At 39.0% G+C, this 13,584-nt stretch overlaps 1 protein-coding gene across 1 annotated transcript in view; it reads left to right on the top strand.

Annotated features, from left to right (window-relative positions):
• GTDC1 (glycosyltransferase like domain containing 1) overlaps window positions 1-13,584 on the top strand; it is a 365,429-nt gene that overhangs the window by 337,744 nt on the left and 14,101 nt on the right. Inside the window, exon 6 of the mRNA XM_054562763.1 lies at window positions 2,710-2,819. Coding sequence (XP_054418738.1) covers window positions 2,710-2,819 — 110 coding nt within the window. The remainder of the gene's footprint in view (window positions 1-2,709; window positions 2,820-13,584) is intronic.

The raw sequence follows: 13,584 nt of genomic DNA, 5'->3' as shown, positions 1-13,584 counted from the left end.
TATGTTTAAACTTCAGTCACCTTCAAAGTACTCTCCATTTGATGCAATACACCCATCGAGGTGTTTTTCCACTGCTCAGAGCAGTTTTTGAACTTGTCGATTTTGATGCCTTTTAGTGCTTCTGCCATTTTTCTGTTTCACCTCTTCCACATCAGCAAAATGTTTCCCTTTGAGGACTTCTTTTCATCTGGGGAAACAGAAAAACATTGTTTTGAGGGAGATCAGATGAATGGGGAAACTGGGGTATGGGAGTGATGCTGTTTTTGGTCAAAAACTGCTGAAAAAACTCAGCACACTGTGGGCAGGTTTGCTTGTAAATCACCCATCATGAAATGGGCAAACGCTTGAAATAGTCTTTAAAAACAAATTCACTGCAGCTAAACACAGCCTCTCACAAAAAGCTGGTACACCGATACAGATGTGTTTCTAGAAAACTCACCTAGTGGGAGAATCCTGTACTACAGGGGGGCCCACTCTCCAGAAGGAAATTCTGTTTTTTTGGGAGTCCCCCCATTGTATATTAAATTCCTTTGTTTCCTTTTTTTTTTTAAACCAGTGATTCACAGCTAAAACTGTCTAAATTCTCACCAGTGGAAGCTGTTTCAGATTAATGCAACTTCCCTAATGAGTACTTTGTTCAAAATAAAGTAATTGAGAGGGTGCCTGGTGTTATGGGAAAACGTTATAAGGATTTTAGTACAAAATGCCTCTTTTTCTCAGAGATAACTTTGGGGAAGAAAAATCTCACATTCATCTGTATGTTATAGCTTAAACAAAAAGAGACGAGATTCATACAAGTTTCTTTTGTGTTCTTATGCAAAGTTAACTATTGAACATGAAAGCTTTTGTCCACCAATAAAAAATATCTTAAAAATACAGTAGAATTGTAATACATTTATTTCATATAGAAACACTGAAAATATAGGTTCATAAAGCCTGCTGCTTTGAAAACACATTGGGATCTTTCAAGAACAGCTTCTAGCCTATTAAACCTCCTCCTAACCCCAAACCACATCTACTTTTACTTTAATACAAAACAAACAAACAAAACACTAGCTGGAAATATTTAGAATAGATACTCTCTTGAGGATCCATAGCCAAAATTTCTGGAATTCAAAATGAAAAACTTAGAGAACTGAGTGGCTAAATTCCCATCCCTGTAGTGTTACTCCCTTTTTAAGATATTATTTCCATTCTTTTCATCTAAGGATTTCCCAGAGAATCAGAGCGAAAGAGCCTACTACAAATTAAGTGGCAGTTATTTGATTGATATGGTTGGAGATAGCACATGGCGTACTCTTTACTTTCAAACTGTTTTGAGTCTTTGTTCTTGCCCACGGCAGTGGTGTATACAAGAACTATCCCCAAACTTCCCCATGGTGCATGTATGTAATCTACATCATCTTAAAAAAGGAAGAACACTTTGCATTGCATTCTTTATTATTTGAAGTAAATCAAGCTGAGAGTTATAGAGCTTAAAATAGTTACTGAATTCTAATTCTATAAGAATTTACAATTCCATGAGATTAGGAATGCCATTTTAAAATGTTAATCAGAAGATGCATTTGTTTTAATTCTTGATACTGAAAATATTGACTGAATTGTGAATTAACACGTTTAGGGTTGCAGATGTCATTTTTCATGAGATTTCCTGAATGATGTAATTTTCATATTTTATATCTCAGTTTGATCAATTTACAGATTTATTTTGCATAATTAGTTGGTAAATGAAAATTCAATTGCTGATATATAACTTTTTCTCTGTAATATAGAAAATAAGTTAAAATTCTGAATTCCAAATTAAAAACAAATATTTTGAAGACATCTGGTCCACATCTGTCTGAAATAAGATAATTTAAAACAGTGTAATTAAATACAAGGAATACTAGAATATTCACACCTTAGAATGTAAAAAATAACTCATTCCATTTTAGTGTGACTTCTTGAATTGGTTAGTGTCCTTTAGCCTCTCATTCTGTTATTACAAAGAAGACTGACAAGCTAAACAAAAATAATCCATGTTTTTCAAAGTCTCCACAAAATGAAAGAATTATCTTTACCACTCTTCTTTTATATGTTGACTAACCTCCACTCCTAAGTTGATACTCAGTGGACTTAGACTCAGGCCTACCCCCTTTTGATGTATTTATAATTCTCCATTCAATTATTTCAAATGAGAGATTAGTGAGAGAGTCAGTAATCTCACTTCCTAAATTGTGCCTTCCTTGTGGGCACAAAGGGGCTCAGTAAATGCAAAAGGAAGGTATTCACCCTCATAGAAATGAAAAGCATCTTTGGTACTTTCTCATGATCGGTAGAGAATCATCCTTTGAAGACTGGTCTTTTCTGTTAAAAACCTGTGGTAAGTGGGAAATTAACCATTTTATGGGAAGGGAAACTACACTAGACTTTCTATAGTTTAACCAAAAAATGTGAAACACATGATAGATTTTTCCTTCAATGAAAGGCTGCAGAACCTTAACACTTCAATAGGACTGGGTTTTTGATACATGACAGAGAAATTATATTTATGAAAAAAACTCAGTGCTGATGCTACAATATAAGGTGACAGGGAGAAATCTCTACTTGGATGCCAGAGGCTCCCCAACAATAGCCCATGAAAGGCATTGATACTGTGAGCAGTGAGAACACTTTTCCTCACACATACCCTAAGGTATCTCAAGTTATATTTCATGTGTTTATTTCCAGGGAGCATGATAAAGATCCAGAGAGTTTTTTTAAGGTATTAATGCGTCTTAAGGACTTAGGACTGAATTTCCACGTATCTGTCCTTGGAGAAACCTTCACAGATGTCCCAGGTATGTATTTTGAATTTTCTCATGTGTATTTTTATAGATGACATAAGCTCTACAACATAAGTATTATTTTCCATGTTTTCTTTTGTTAGCATAATCAAGATGAGCACTGTTAACCAAAAGATTATACAATGGCATTAAAGTGGGATTCAATTAAAAAAATACTTAAGTAAGCATTCTTTGATTTAAGTTCAGAACGTGAAGTCATCTCTTTTATCAAATATAGTTTATACAATGCATCTAGATGTAAATACAATATATTGCTTTAGGCATCTTAACACTTAAGGGAAGTAGAAATTTGTAATTGGACATACAACCTCTCACCTCTGGGGTCATTGGCTTGAATCCTACTCACAGTGGTAATGACTGAAATATATTACCATCTGTTAGGGGGCCTGTGTAAAAGCATTTGGCATCAAACTTGTAACACAGAGTAGACCACAGGCCATATTATTCTCATCATTGGTCCATCCTATTTTATTGAATTTTAGAAAACTAACAAAAATCCTAAGCACTTGTGTTCATATTTTTTAAGCTTTCGATGTTCAGCATTTTTTCTTAACTTCAAATACACAGATGAGAAAAGTTTAGAAATGACTTTTACTATCATCCACGATGACTCTTAAAGACCACTTAAAGTTGACCCTCACTTAGCTTGTCCTTGATTCTGGTTCATTGCTAAGAACCACACCTAGTCAGTACCTCTGAAGCCTCATCTGATATGGCTCATCTTCTGCCCTCTGGACTTATGGACACCAACCTTTCTTCAGTTCCTTTAAGGCCCCAGGCTTCCCTAGATCTTTGGACATTTGACTGTTTGTTTCTATTTTTGCCCTTTTGATCTTAGCTCAAGGACATACTCTTTCAAGGTATGAAACTTTATCATGGTCTCACGGCACCCTATACTCTTACTTCATGGTGCTTACCTCACTTTCTAATCTTATAATTATGTATAATCTTTAGCTCATACCCCACACACATACACAGACATGCATACACACACTGGAATGTAGGTGCTTCAAAGGGTTATGTCCGTCTTGTTCTTCGCTATACCCCAAAGCCAAGTGCAGTGTGGTTCTGGAGCTCAGTGACTATTTGCTGGATAAATGGGTAAACATAATGTAAACCCCCTGCCCTCAAGCAATTTATAGTCTTGTTGAAGAGGGAACGCTTGTGCTTAGCATAAGAAACAGAATGAAATGCAACATAATTATATATTAGTACTGGCATATGTTGTTTAATGTGGAATATTAATTGAATAGCCAAAGGATTAGGATATTCCAAAAGCAGAAACAACACAGGCAAAGTACATGGAAGCAAACATTTTAGATACCGTATTTAAATCAGAAAAAAATTTCAGTGATTAATGCTGTGAGTTCCCTAATCTAACTAGACTAAGAGATTCAGCATGCAGACCTGAATAAATAAGTAATATGTACCTTATACAGGTCGGATAGGGCCAAAATATGGAGGATCTTGATAACCAAAATAGATTAGGTAAAGGTGAAGAGTAAGGAGCCTAGATCTGGAACAGGGGAGAAATGTAATGAAACTGTATTTTAGGAAATTTATTGCGCAATGATATGTAGGCAGAACCACAGTAAGACTCCACAGTGGTCATCCAAGTGTGACTCTGTCAGGTGGTGGCTGAGAGGTTAGCGAGGGTGCTGTATGAGAGAGAGATGCCCAAGGCAAACACACAAAAAAGAATTGGGTTGATGGATGGCTGTAAAGATAGAAGGAAGAAAAACATCAGCTCATCTGCAAGATTGCTGAGTTTGGTTGTGTTTGTGCCACTTTTGAGGTGTTCGTGCCTGGACCAAAAAGTGGCTGGAGGCTGGCCCTCCGCAGAAGGCTTCTTAGCCAGCTTTACTATCGAGTGGTTTTAGGGCATCATTGCAAACAAGACTAGGATTTTACTCAAAGGGCCGTGTTCTTGGGATCACAGTCTCCCCTCCCACACATTCACATCGAGCTTGTTAGGGCAGTATGAAGGGTTGAAAGTGTGGTGGGGAGCAGTTAGGGGCCCAAGTACTGCGTGCTTAGGAATTACAGGCCTGATCTTATTTTATTACTCATGTTGGCCTCACTTTAACACGTATTTACTGAACACTGTGGGGCATTCCATGGTGAACAGGACTCAGTCTCCACACTCAGGGTCCTCTGTCTTTGGGAGACACATACATAATTAACAGGTACCTAGGATGCTGTGAAATAATTGTGGCGTGCTGCGGAAGCCCGTAGGAAGGGGTATCATGTTATCTACGCACGTGCTTATGCCTCCTAGTCTCACTGGGGCTCTTTCTGCCCTAGCCTCTGGTCCATCTCTGCCATTTCAAATGTGAATTGAGTCCATTTATGGCTACGGCTCTTCCCCTTGCACCGTAGGAGGGAGCCCAAGCTGTTGTGTGGATGGATGAGCCTGGTAGCTTCCCAGGTTGCACTCTTAGAAGCCACCTTGCCAGGCTTTCCTCCAGAGGTTTCCTCACAGGCCATTCTGTGTAACTGCAGCCCTTCTTATCACCACGCTGGTTCATTGAACAAGCGCTTACTGTATTCCAGGCATTGTTCTAAGCATTGCTTTCCATTTTTTCTCAGGTGGAGAAATTGAGGCATAGAGAAATTAAATAAGGTCACATGCTAAGCAGTACTTTGACCACGATTTTATGCTCCCCTTCCATGTTCTTCTTTCCTGACACACAGTTCTCTAAGTTTAAACATTAATTTGTTTCCCTAAATTGCTACCCAGCACTTCACAAACCGGGTTGCCCAGCACACATACGTTTCTTTGCCTATTATCTCTTCTAGGTAATAGCTATAGGAGCTCACCTAAAACCCAGGCCATCAAACCAATTTACATAGTGCTTAATATCGGCTAGAAGAATTACTCTCAATGCTGCTAACATTGTAAGGAAGTGGTTTCCTTATAAACATTCGCTATGATGATGATTATGCTATTATTTGCTCCTATTTATTGAAAGTCTGTTTCTTACTTGGTCCTTTGTTAGGTTATATTATGTGATGCTCTGGACAATCCCAATGGAGTCGGTCTTATTTTCCCATCTGTTAGGCAGAGGAATTGAGTCTCTGAAAGCTTAAGTCACGTTAGTTGCATTGTTTAGGTGAGTCAGACTTTTCTCCTTCACATATGAGCATACATGTATTGAAAAATCAAGAAATATATGACTGCAAGACCATTATTTACTCTTTTTTCCTTTTTATAGAGATAAGACTTACATATAAAGTTGTATAAGTTTAAGGTGTGTAACGGGTTAATTTGATACCTTCCTGTTTCACAGTAGGATTGTCTACACCACAGCTTTGGCTCAGACCTCTGTCACGTCATCTCTTTTTTTTTGTGGCAAGAACATTAAAGGTCTGTTCTCTTAGAAATTTTGAAATCTATAATACAGTATTGTTGACTGTAATCACTATTAGATCTCCAGAATTTATTCTTCTACTTGCAAGTTTGTACATTAGGACTCTCTAATCCAACTTCAATCTTCCTTCTCTACAGAACTCTTAGGGAAAGCTAGCGCATACCTGAGTGCCAAGGAGTTGTACTGCCCTTTCTGATGAAGCAGACAATCTCCATTAATTTTTTTTTGAAAATGCTAAAACTAAAAATAGATCACCTTTGTAGAGTCTCCATACTGTTGATTATTTTCAAGTATATTTTAAGTATTTTTAAATTATGTTGTGAGTTCTTTATAATTCTTTTTCTGAAGAGTGAGGTACATTAAAAATATTGTTTCTAGTTTTTAGCTATATAGTCCATAGCTCTTTGGTAACATTCTTTCACTTTACAAAAGAGGAGATAGATCTAGGACAGTAGCCATTCCGGGTTCTCGCAGCTGGGCACAGCGTGTGATGGGGCAGTAGATGGCGGTAGATCAGTCAAAGAACCTGACAGTCGGCTTCCTCGTTCCCCCTCATTCCTGTAGGTGTTCAATAAATGTTGTTTTGTTTAATGTCTACTTTGTGTCAAGCACTGAGCAGGACGTTTAGGATGAAATGGTGAATAAAGCTGACGTGTTCTGTGATGTTTGCAACTTACAGTCTGCTCCAGTGCTTTATTCATCACTTACTAGAACATTCCTTTACAATGTTAGAACTGACATTTATTGAACACTTAACATGTGCCAGATACTGTTCTAAGCCCTTTATGCTTTGCGTTATTTACTTTCATAATAGCCCTGAGAATTAGGCGCTATTGTGATCAGCATTTACAGCTGAGGAAAATAAGGCATAGGGAGGCTAAGTCACTTGCCTGAAATCATTCGTTCATCCAGTTACGAAGCCACAATGCACACCTTGTAAGTCTGCCTCCAATACCATCGCACAGCCTATACTCCATGTGTAAGTCTACAAAATCACCCATGTTCTACAAGTAAGAAAGAAGGAGGTGATATGGTGGGAAATTCCTGGCCACTTGTGTGAAATCATTTCCAATGGAAAGTTTAAACACATACACACACACACAAAACTTCAAATTCATTTCCTAAACATCTTGCTTTTTAGGTATTAAAGTGAACTCCCTCTTTTATTTTCCATGTGGAATGATTGCAAGAAAGGTATCAAAAACAGTATCAAGTGCAAAGTTATTCCAAATAATACTTGGCATATATTTACTACTCAATAAGTATTATTCAAAAGAATGAAAGAATGAGATTGGAGTAATAGAATAATGTAATTTATATAACATATCAAGTATATAGAAACATGCATTGAAAGAATTTCCAAATACTAAACAGTTAGCAACTGAAAATAGAGAACCCTAAGACTCAAGGAAGTTCTAAGTGGCTTTATATTACATTTCCTGTTTTAATATAGGTGGCCTTGATTTAACATAAATTTAGTTTTTCAGTCTTTTTCTCATCTTTCAGGCCTTACATCAGTCAGAATAAGCTGAGTTATGCTAAGCAAACAGGCAACCTTAATATCTCAGTGGCTTAAAACACACAAGATGTATTTCTTCTTCATGCCCTATGTTTATTGCAGGTAAGCAGTAGTGTTGTGCTGCTGTGGCCACTCAGGAACTTAAGGCTTCCAAGGGAGCGAGGCTAGCACCACCTCAGACATCGCCAGTCCCCCTGGCAAATGGAAGAGAAAGCTCAGATGTCCCCCCAGTATCAGTTCAGTGCTCTGGCCTAAAAGGGCTCCACTCAACTCGTTGGCCAGAGCGTGCTGCAAGGCACTGCCCGACCATAATGGGGGCCAGGAAATTCAATCCTGCTTTGAGCCCAACATTGGCAGAACAGAAATATTTGGTCAGCTGCACTATTGACCACAATAGCTCTTCAATATGCATCATGATCTGTGGCTCATTAGAGAGAAAAAACAAGCTTATCCGAGATGTCTGCCTTAGTCTGGGGGAGTCTTTCCTGGCTGAGTAAAGAACTCTTAACAAATATTAAAGTATGGCCCACAGTCTTCTTGCTAGAGACTGCCCAGCTGGTGTCTGAGACACATCTAGCAACTGAATCCCATAAGGCAGAGCAGATACAAAGTCAAGTCGGTCTCTGTGGGAATGGAGTTAATTATCACTTACTGGTGACATGGCATTTTGGACAGTGCTGGTGTCAATCAGGAGTGGCTTTGCCCTCCACCCCCAGGGGACATTTGGCGCTATCCAGAGACGTTTTTGTTGTTACAACTGTTGGTGGGGAGGATGCCTCTGGCAGCTAGCGGGCAAGGCCAGGCATGCTTCTGGACACCTCACGGTGTGCAGGACAGCTCCCCACAACAAAAAAATCGTCCAGCCTAAAATGTCAATAGTGCCAAGATTGAGGAATTTTGATTTGTAGGAACTGAAGTCAGAAGATCAGGTTTGGAACTGCATCCTGTAGCTTTCATGGTTAACCTCAGTCAGTCCATCTGTGCAATGCAAAGGAGGAGGTGGGAAAGAGGGACAATAAACCTACCTCCCTATCCACCTCAGTGAGTCAATGAGGATTTCTGCACGATTAGATAATTGCGGGGGGAGCCCTTTCTAAACTCCTATGCAGGTTTTATTGTGAGACTCACGTACTTCCCTCAGAGTTGGTATATGGACTGAGTCTTTAATGCATCTTGGATCCAAAGAAGACATTAACGATGCTAAAGTTCATTCTTGCCATTACTTAAATTACTTTAAATCCAGAAAATCGAAAGGTCATTCTGCTATATAAAGCATCCATCAGACTCCATGTTACAAATGAGCCAAAAGTGGAGAAGCTCCTCAATGCAAATATTTGAGTTTTGGCCAGTTCTCATGACAAGGTCACATTGTTAGCCCTTGAGATGGGTTAAAAAAAAAAAAAAAAAAAAAAGCAAATGCTTAAGATATCAAATCAATGGAATGTGTTTGTATACTTAATAATTTCCCGCAAAAGATAATTCTAAACAAAATATTTTTTTTCTGTGAAGAGCCAAAAGCTTATATCAGGGTTGTTCTTTCTCGACTGCAGACATGGTAGGAGAAGGAGTATTTAGCTTTAGGCATAAGGAGGGGGGAGGGTGGCAGAAAGGTTGCAAGGAAAGTAAAAGCCTGAACTACAGTTTTGGCAGACAGAAGTCCCGCTGGTTCACCTTTAATTTGAGGTTAAGAACAGTATGTGGAAGGCTTCTGGTTAGTATCTGGCATGACAATGGTTATTACTGTGAACTTGGTATGTTCCTGATCCTTAGCTCTGGAGTCAAATGTTGGATAATTATATAACATTTTCCTTCCCTCCCATCTCCCTTTCCACTCAGCTCCCCACTACAATCTCATTTTTAGCAGAGCAGCTACATTTGTGGGAAATAATAGGATGGTTCTAGGAACCTAAGTAACTTATGAAGATATAAATTTTTGCTACAAGGGGAACCCAGCAAAAGGAAAGCTATTAATATATTGATCAATGTTGAATTATAAGATGATTACATATGTGAGATGAAATAAATGTGCCCCTCTGATTGAATAAACTCATTTACTGTAAACCATACCATTCCCCAAACCAATTCATTTTCTTTTTCTTTTTTTTAAATTTATTGCTATCTACTCATTTCCGTAACAGAAGTATGTAAGTATTTACCAAGTTCCTAATTGTGGTCTAGCACCATATTGTGGATACCAAGAGGAGAACTCGTCCATGGTTTCTTCCCTCTAGAATCTCTCTGTCTGGGAGGCAAAAAATGTTTTTATAATTACATTTCATTATACTATACCCTTGTTTATATTGTAACACTTTCAGATAATTTTGAACACATTATGTTATAACTCTTACAGCAATCTGGTGACTAGATAAGTATTAACATCCACAATTTATAGCTAAGGAAATGATTTATATTGGCCCCATTTAAGTAGCATGGATCTGAGATAGATTCTCAGTAGACAGACCCACCTTTGCATTATTCTTAGAAATAGGCATATAGCTACTTTCCCAAGAATATGATGGGAGAAGTTAGTTTCCCAAGCATCTGATTTAAAACTGAAGTCTTCTGTCTCCTAGTCCTTTGCTGCAGAAAACAAAAATATAATGGGAGAAGAAGGATGATTCAAATAAATGTAGGCATATATGCTCCTGACAGGAAAGAATAAATACTATAATTAAAATGACAGTATCTCTTAAGATAATTGATGAATTTAACAAGATTCCAGTTAAGATTCCAGAATATTTATATATCTGTACACAGTATTTCTAAAATCCATACTAAATAAATACATAAATGGGCAGAATAGCAAAGAAATCACCTGCAAAGGACTAATGAAGAAAAACATGTCCTACAAGATTCAGAACATATGTGAAGTGATAACTTTTTTTGAAAAGAGTACTTTACAGAATAAAAACCATGAAAGTAGAAAATGGACAAAAATGGAGAATTCACTAATAAGCCCAACTTGTATATAAATTTAAAATCCAACAAAGGATAAATTTAATATACTTATTTCAGCTCTAAAATGTGATAATTTTAGTGAAAACAAGAAATTGAGTAAAATAAGTTCTATGCAATAAAGACAACAAAACAAAAACTCATATAAGAAAATTAAAAATAGATTTTAAATGTGTATTATAGGTAAAGGCTTGCAAAAGCTTCAACATACTGTAAGTACAATAACTTACTGAACTCTTGTTCTGTGCCAAGCACCAAGGTAGGCCTTTTACTCTGGTATCTCATTGTATATCACAGCAGCCCTCTCAGTAGGTACAGTTACTGTCCCCTGTGTACAGATGAAGACACTAAGGCGTAAGTTAAATATCTTGCCCCAAATCACACAGCTAATATACATAATAGAGAGGATTATAACTGAAGAAATAAGTACTAAATTTTAGGGGGAAATCTTTAATTTTTTCTAGTAATGACATAAGTGTAATACAAAGAATTTATGGAAGAGCAGTTGCATTGTCCAAAGCAATGAAAGTAAGGGCATATCCAACTGCTGGCCAACTTATGGGGAAACATGGGCACGTATAGTGACAGCAATGTAGATTATTTTTCTGGGTCACTATACCTTGTGTTTGACTCAGCACTTTTATATCAGAGAATGGACCCCATGGAAGTCATTCCCGTGGCTCATTCTGGTTTCTGTTGCCTCCTTCCCAGTCGTTATCCTCATTTTCTGGGACCATGAATCCTACAATGGGTTCAGATTGGTCTCCAGGCCTCTGGGCACTGTGACATTCCATTCATCTTCTTACTGTTACCAGTCTTCTTTCTAAACCCAGACCACCCAAGAAGAGAATCCCAGTAGTGTAACGATACTAAGAAGACTGTATCTCAGAGATTTTCTGTAGGATGAACTTAAATGTCCTTTGCAGCAAATGAGGTTCTTCGAACTACGACCCCAACCCAATCCATCTCTGCCATTTTCTGAATACGTCTGTCCATTTACCTACTTCCGTGTTTTATATGATTTGTTGCTTAAATTCTTCTGCCCCTCTCTACATAGCCACATGCACACCCTTTCTCCTCTGGCGAAATCCCAACTCCAGCTGTGCTGCTTGTCCTGCACCCTGCCTTTCCCTTCCCTCCCGGATTGCTCCCAGCACCCAGAATCATTCCATCGGTTGAAAAGCACGGATCTCACTGCCCTGCGATCAGTTGTCACTTGGCCGCCATTAGGGACTGTGATGGAACTGAACGGAAGACACTGTGGTAAAGAGAACAACTTCCGAAAGAGAAACACTACACAGAGCAGGAGTCAGCAATACTCCTGGTTAGCGGGACCGCTCCCCTGACCCAGGGTGGTGTTCCCCTTCCATACTGAGAAGCTCTCTTTTCCTTTCTCAGAAAAGGTTTATGAACCCTGCCCTTGCCTTCCCTCCCAAATGCTCAGGAGACTCACCAGACACAAGTAACTGGTAACAACTGACTCCAGCTGCTCAGAGTGTCCTGTGAGAACGGGCCTCTTTTCCGCGATCGCTCCCAGACATGTCATCCCCTGGCAGGACTGCTTGAAGTCTACTCCTGCAGCTTCTGTAAGTGGAATATTTATCTTTTATACTGAAACTGGAAAATTCAGAGCAACTCTCAAGGCAAGATCATTTATCCTTCCTACCAGGGGAAGACCATGAAGATAATATGTTCTGGAATACAACTCCCAAAACATCTCTCAAGAAATTGTTCTCAGAAGTTATAACGATGAAAACATTACTGAGGAAAAATGTTCTTTCATTTTCATAAACTGTCCTCAAAGTTTATGGGAAATGCACACTTGGGAATGACACAAAGAAACAGATAAATTAATTAAATAATGGATGAGAAAAGGTCAAGACATTGATAAACCAATAGGAAATTAGAAACAGACCGTAATTTTAAAAACTTGTAAATGTATATATGACTACGGGTTGATAGATAGGAGGCCTTAGCATGTGGCTGCTCTACATTGCTTTGGTATTTTATCTTTTTAATTCCAGCAGTTGTGTATGGTCATGATTTGGAGTGTGGTATAGTCAAAATAATATTTGCCCCAATAAGGGGCTATGGAGGAAGGCCTGCCTGTTTTACAAATTCATGTTTCCTGTGATGCCTATCAGAACAGCAGTCTGACAGAAAGCAGAACAACAGGGGGTGAACATCTGAATCCAGCAAGTGAGCTTTTCCAGCCTGATCTCGCCTCGCCTAATTGTTACATTTGTGACATGGAAACCGTCACAGATACCGGGTGCGATGGGAAGAGCACCGTCCCGGAATGTAGAAGGCTTGGGGTCTGGTTCCAGCTCTGCCACTCATCAGCCATGTCACCCCTTTTAGCTGTAGCTTATTCATGACGCAGAGTCCTCCAAAAGAGGTTGGAACTAGAGAGGACCTTGGCGATTGGGGTTCTTTTAAAGTGGCATGCACGTCCCCGCCCCCAAAGAGGATTTCACAGTGACACTTTTTCTGAAATGTGGATTGTGACACAACGATCTTGTAAGTAAGTATAATAGTCATGCTTTTTCAAAACCTGCTTTGTTCCTCGCCATTCCGATAGCTCTTCGTCCTGCTGATCCCTGCCGCAGTCCTCAGCTCAGAACCATTCACCTAGGCCAGTTGTAGTTCTCCAGCCATCTTCATGCACCGGCTACGGTTGCCCACTGTTCTGTCTTGTAAGCCTTTGCTGACCTAAACTTCCTAAAGATGAGCTCCATATATACCACCTTCTACTCTCCTGCCATTATCAAGTTAAGTGCACCTCACTGGTCAGGGTTTCTCAGTGTGGTTTGCCACCCCTTATGCAGGCGTGCCCTGGGCTGTAGCCTCGATTACTCAGTGCTCCGTGAAGACAGCTCCTACGTCACTACCCAGAGCCCCTCTTTCCTCCTCT

The sequence above is a fragment of the Pteronotus mesoamericanus genome, unplaced genomic scaffold, assembly GCF_021234165.1.
Source record: "Pteronotus mesoamericanus isolate MK-2021 breed Mesoamerican mustached bat unplaced genomic scaffold, CSHL_Meso_final scaffold_651, whole genome shotgun sequence".
Taxonomy (NCBI): domain Eukaryota; kingdom Metazoa; phylum Chordata; class Mammalia; order Chiroptera; family Mormoopidae; genus Pteronotus; species Pteronotus mesoamericanus.
Note: the sequence above shows the minus strand (reverse complement) of the source record. Positions and strands in the feature narration are given on the sequence as shown.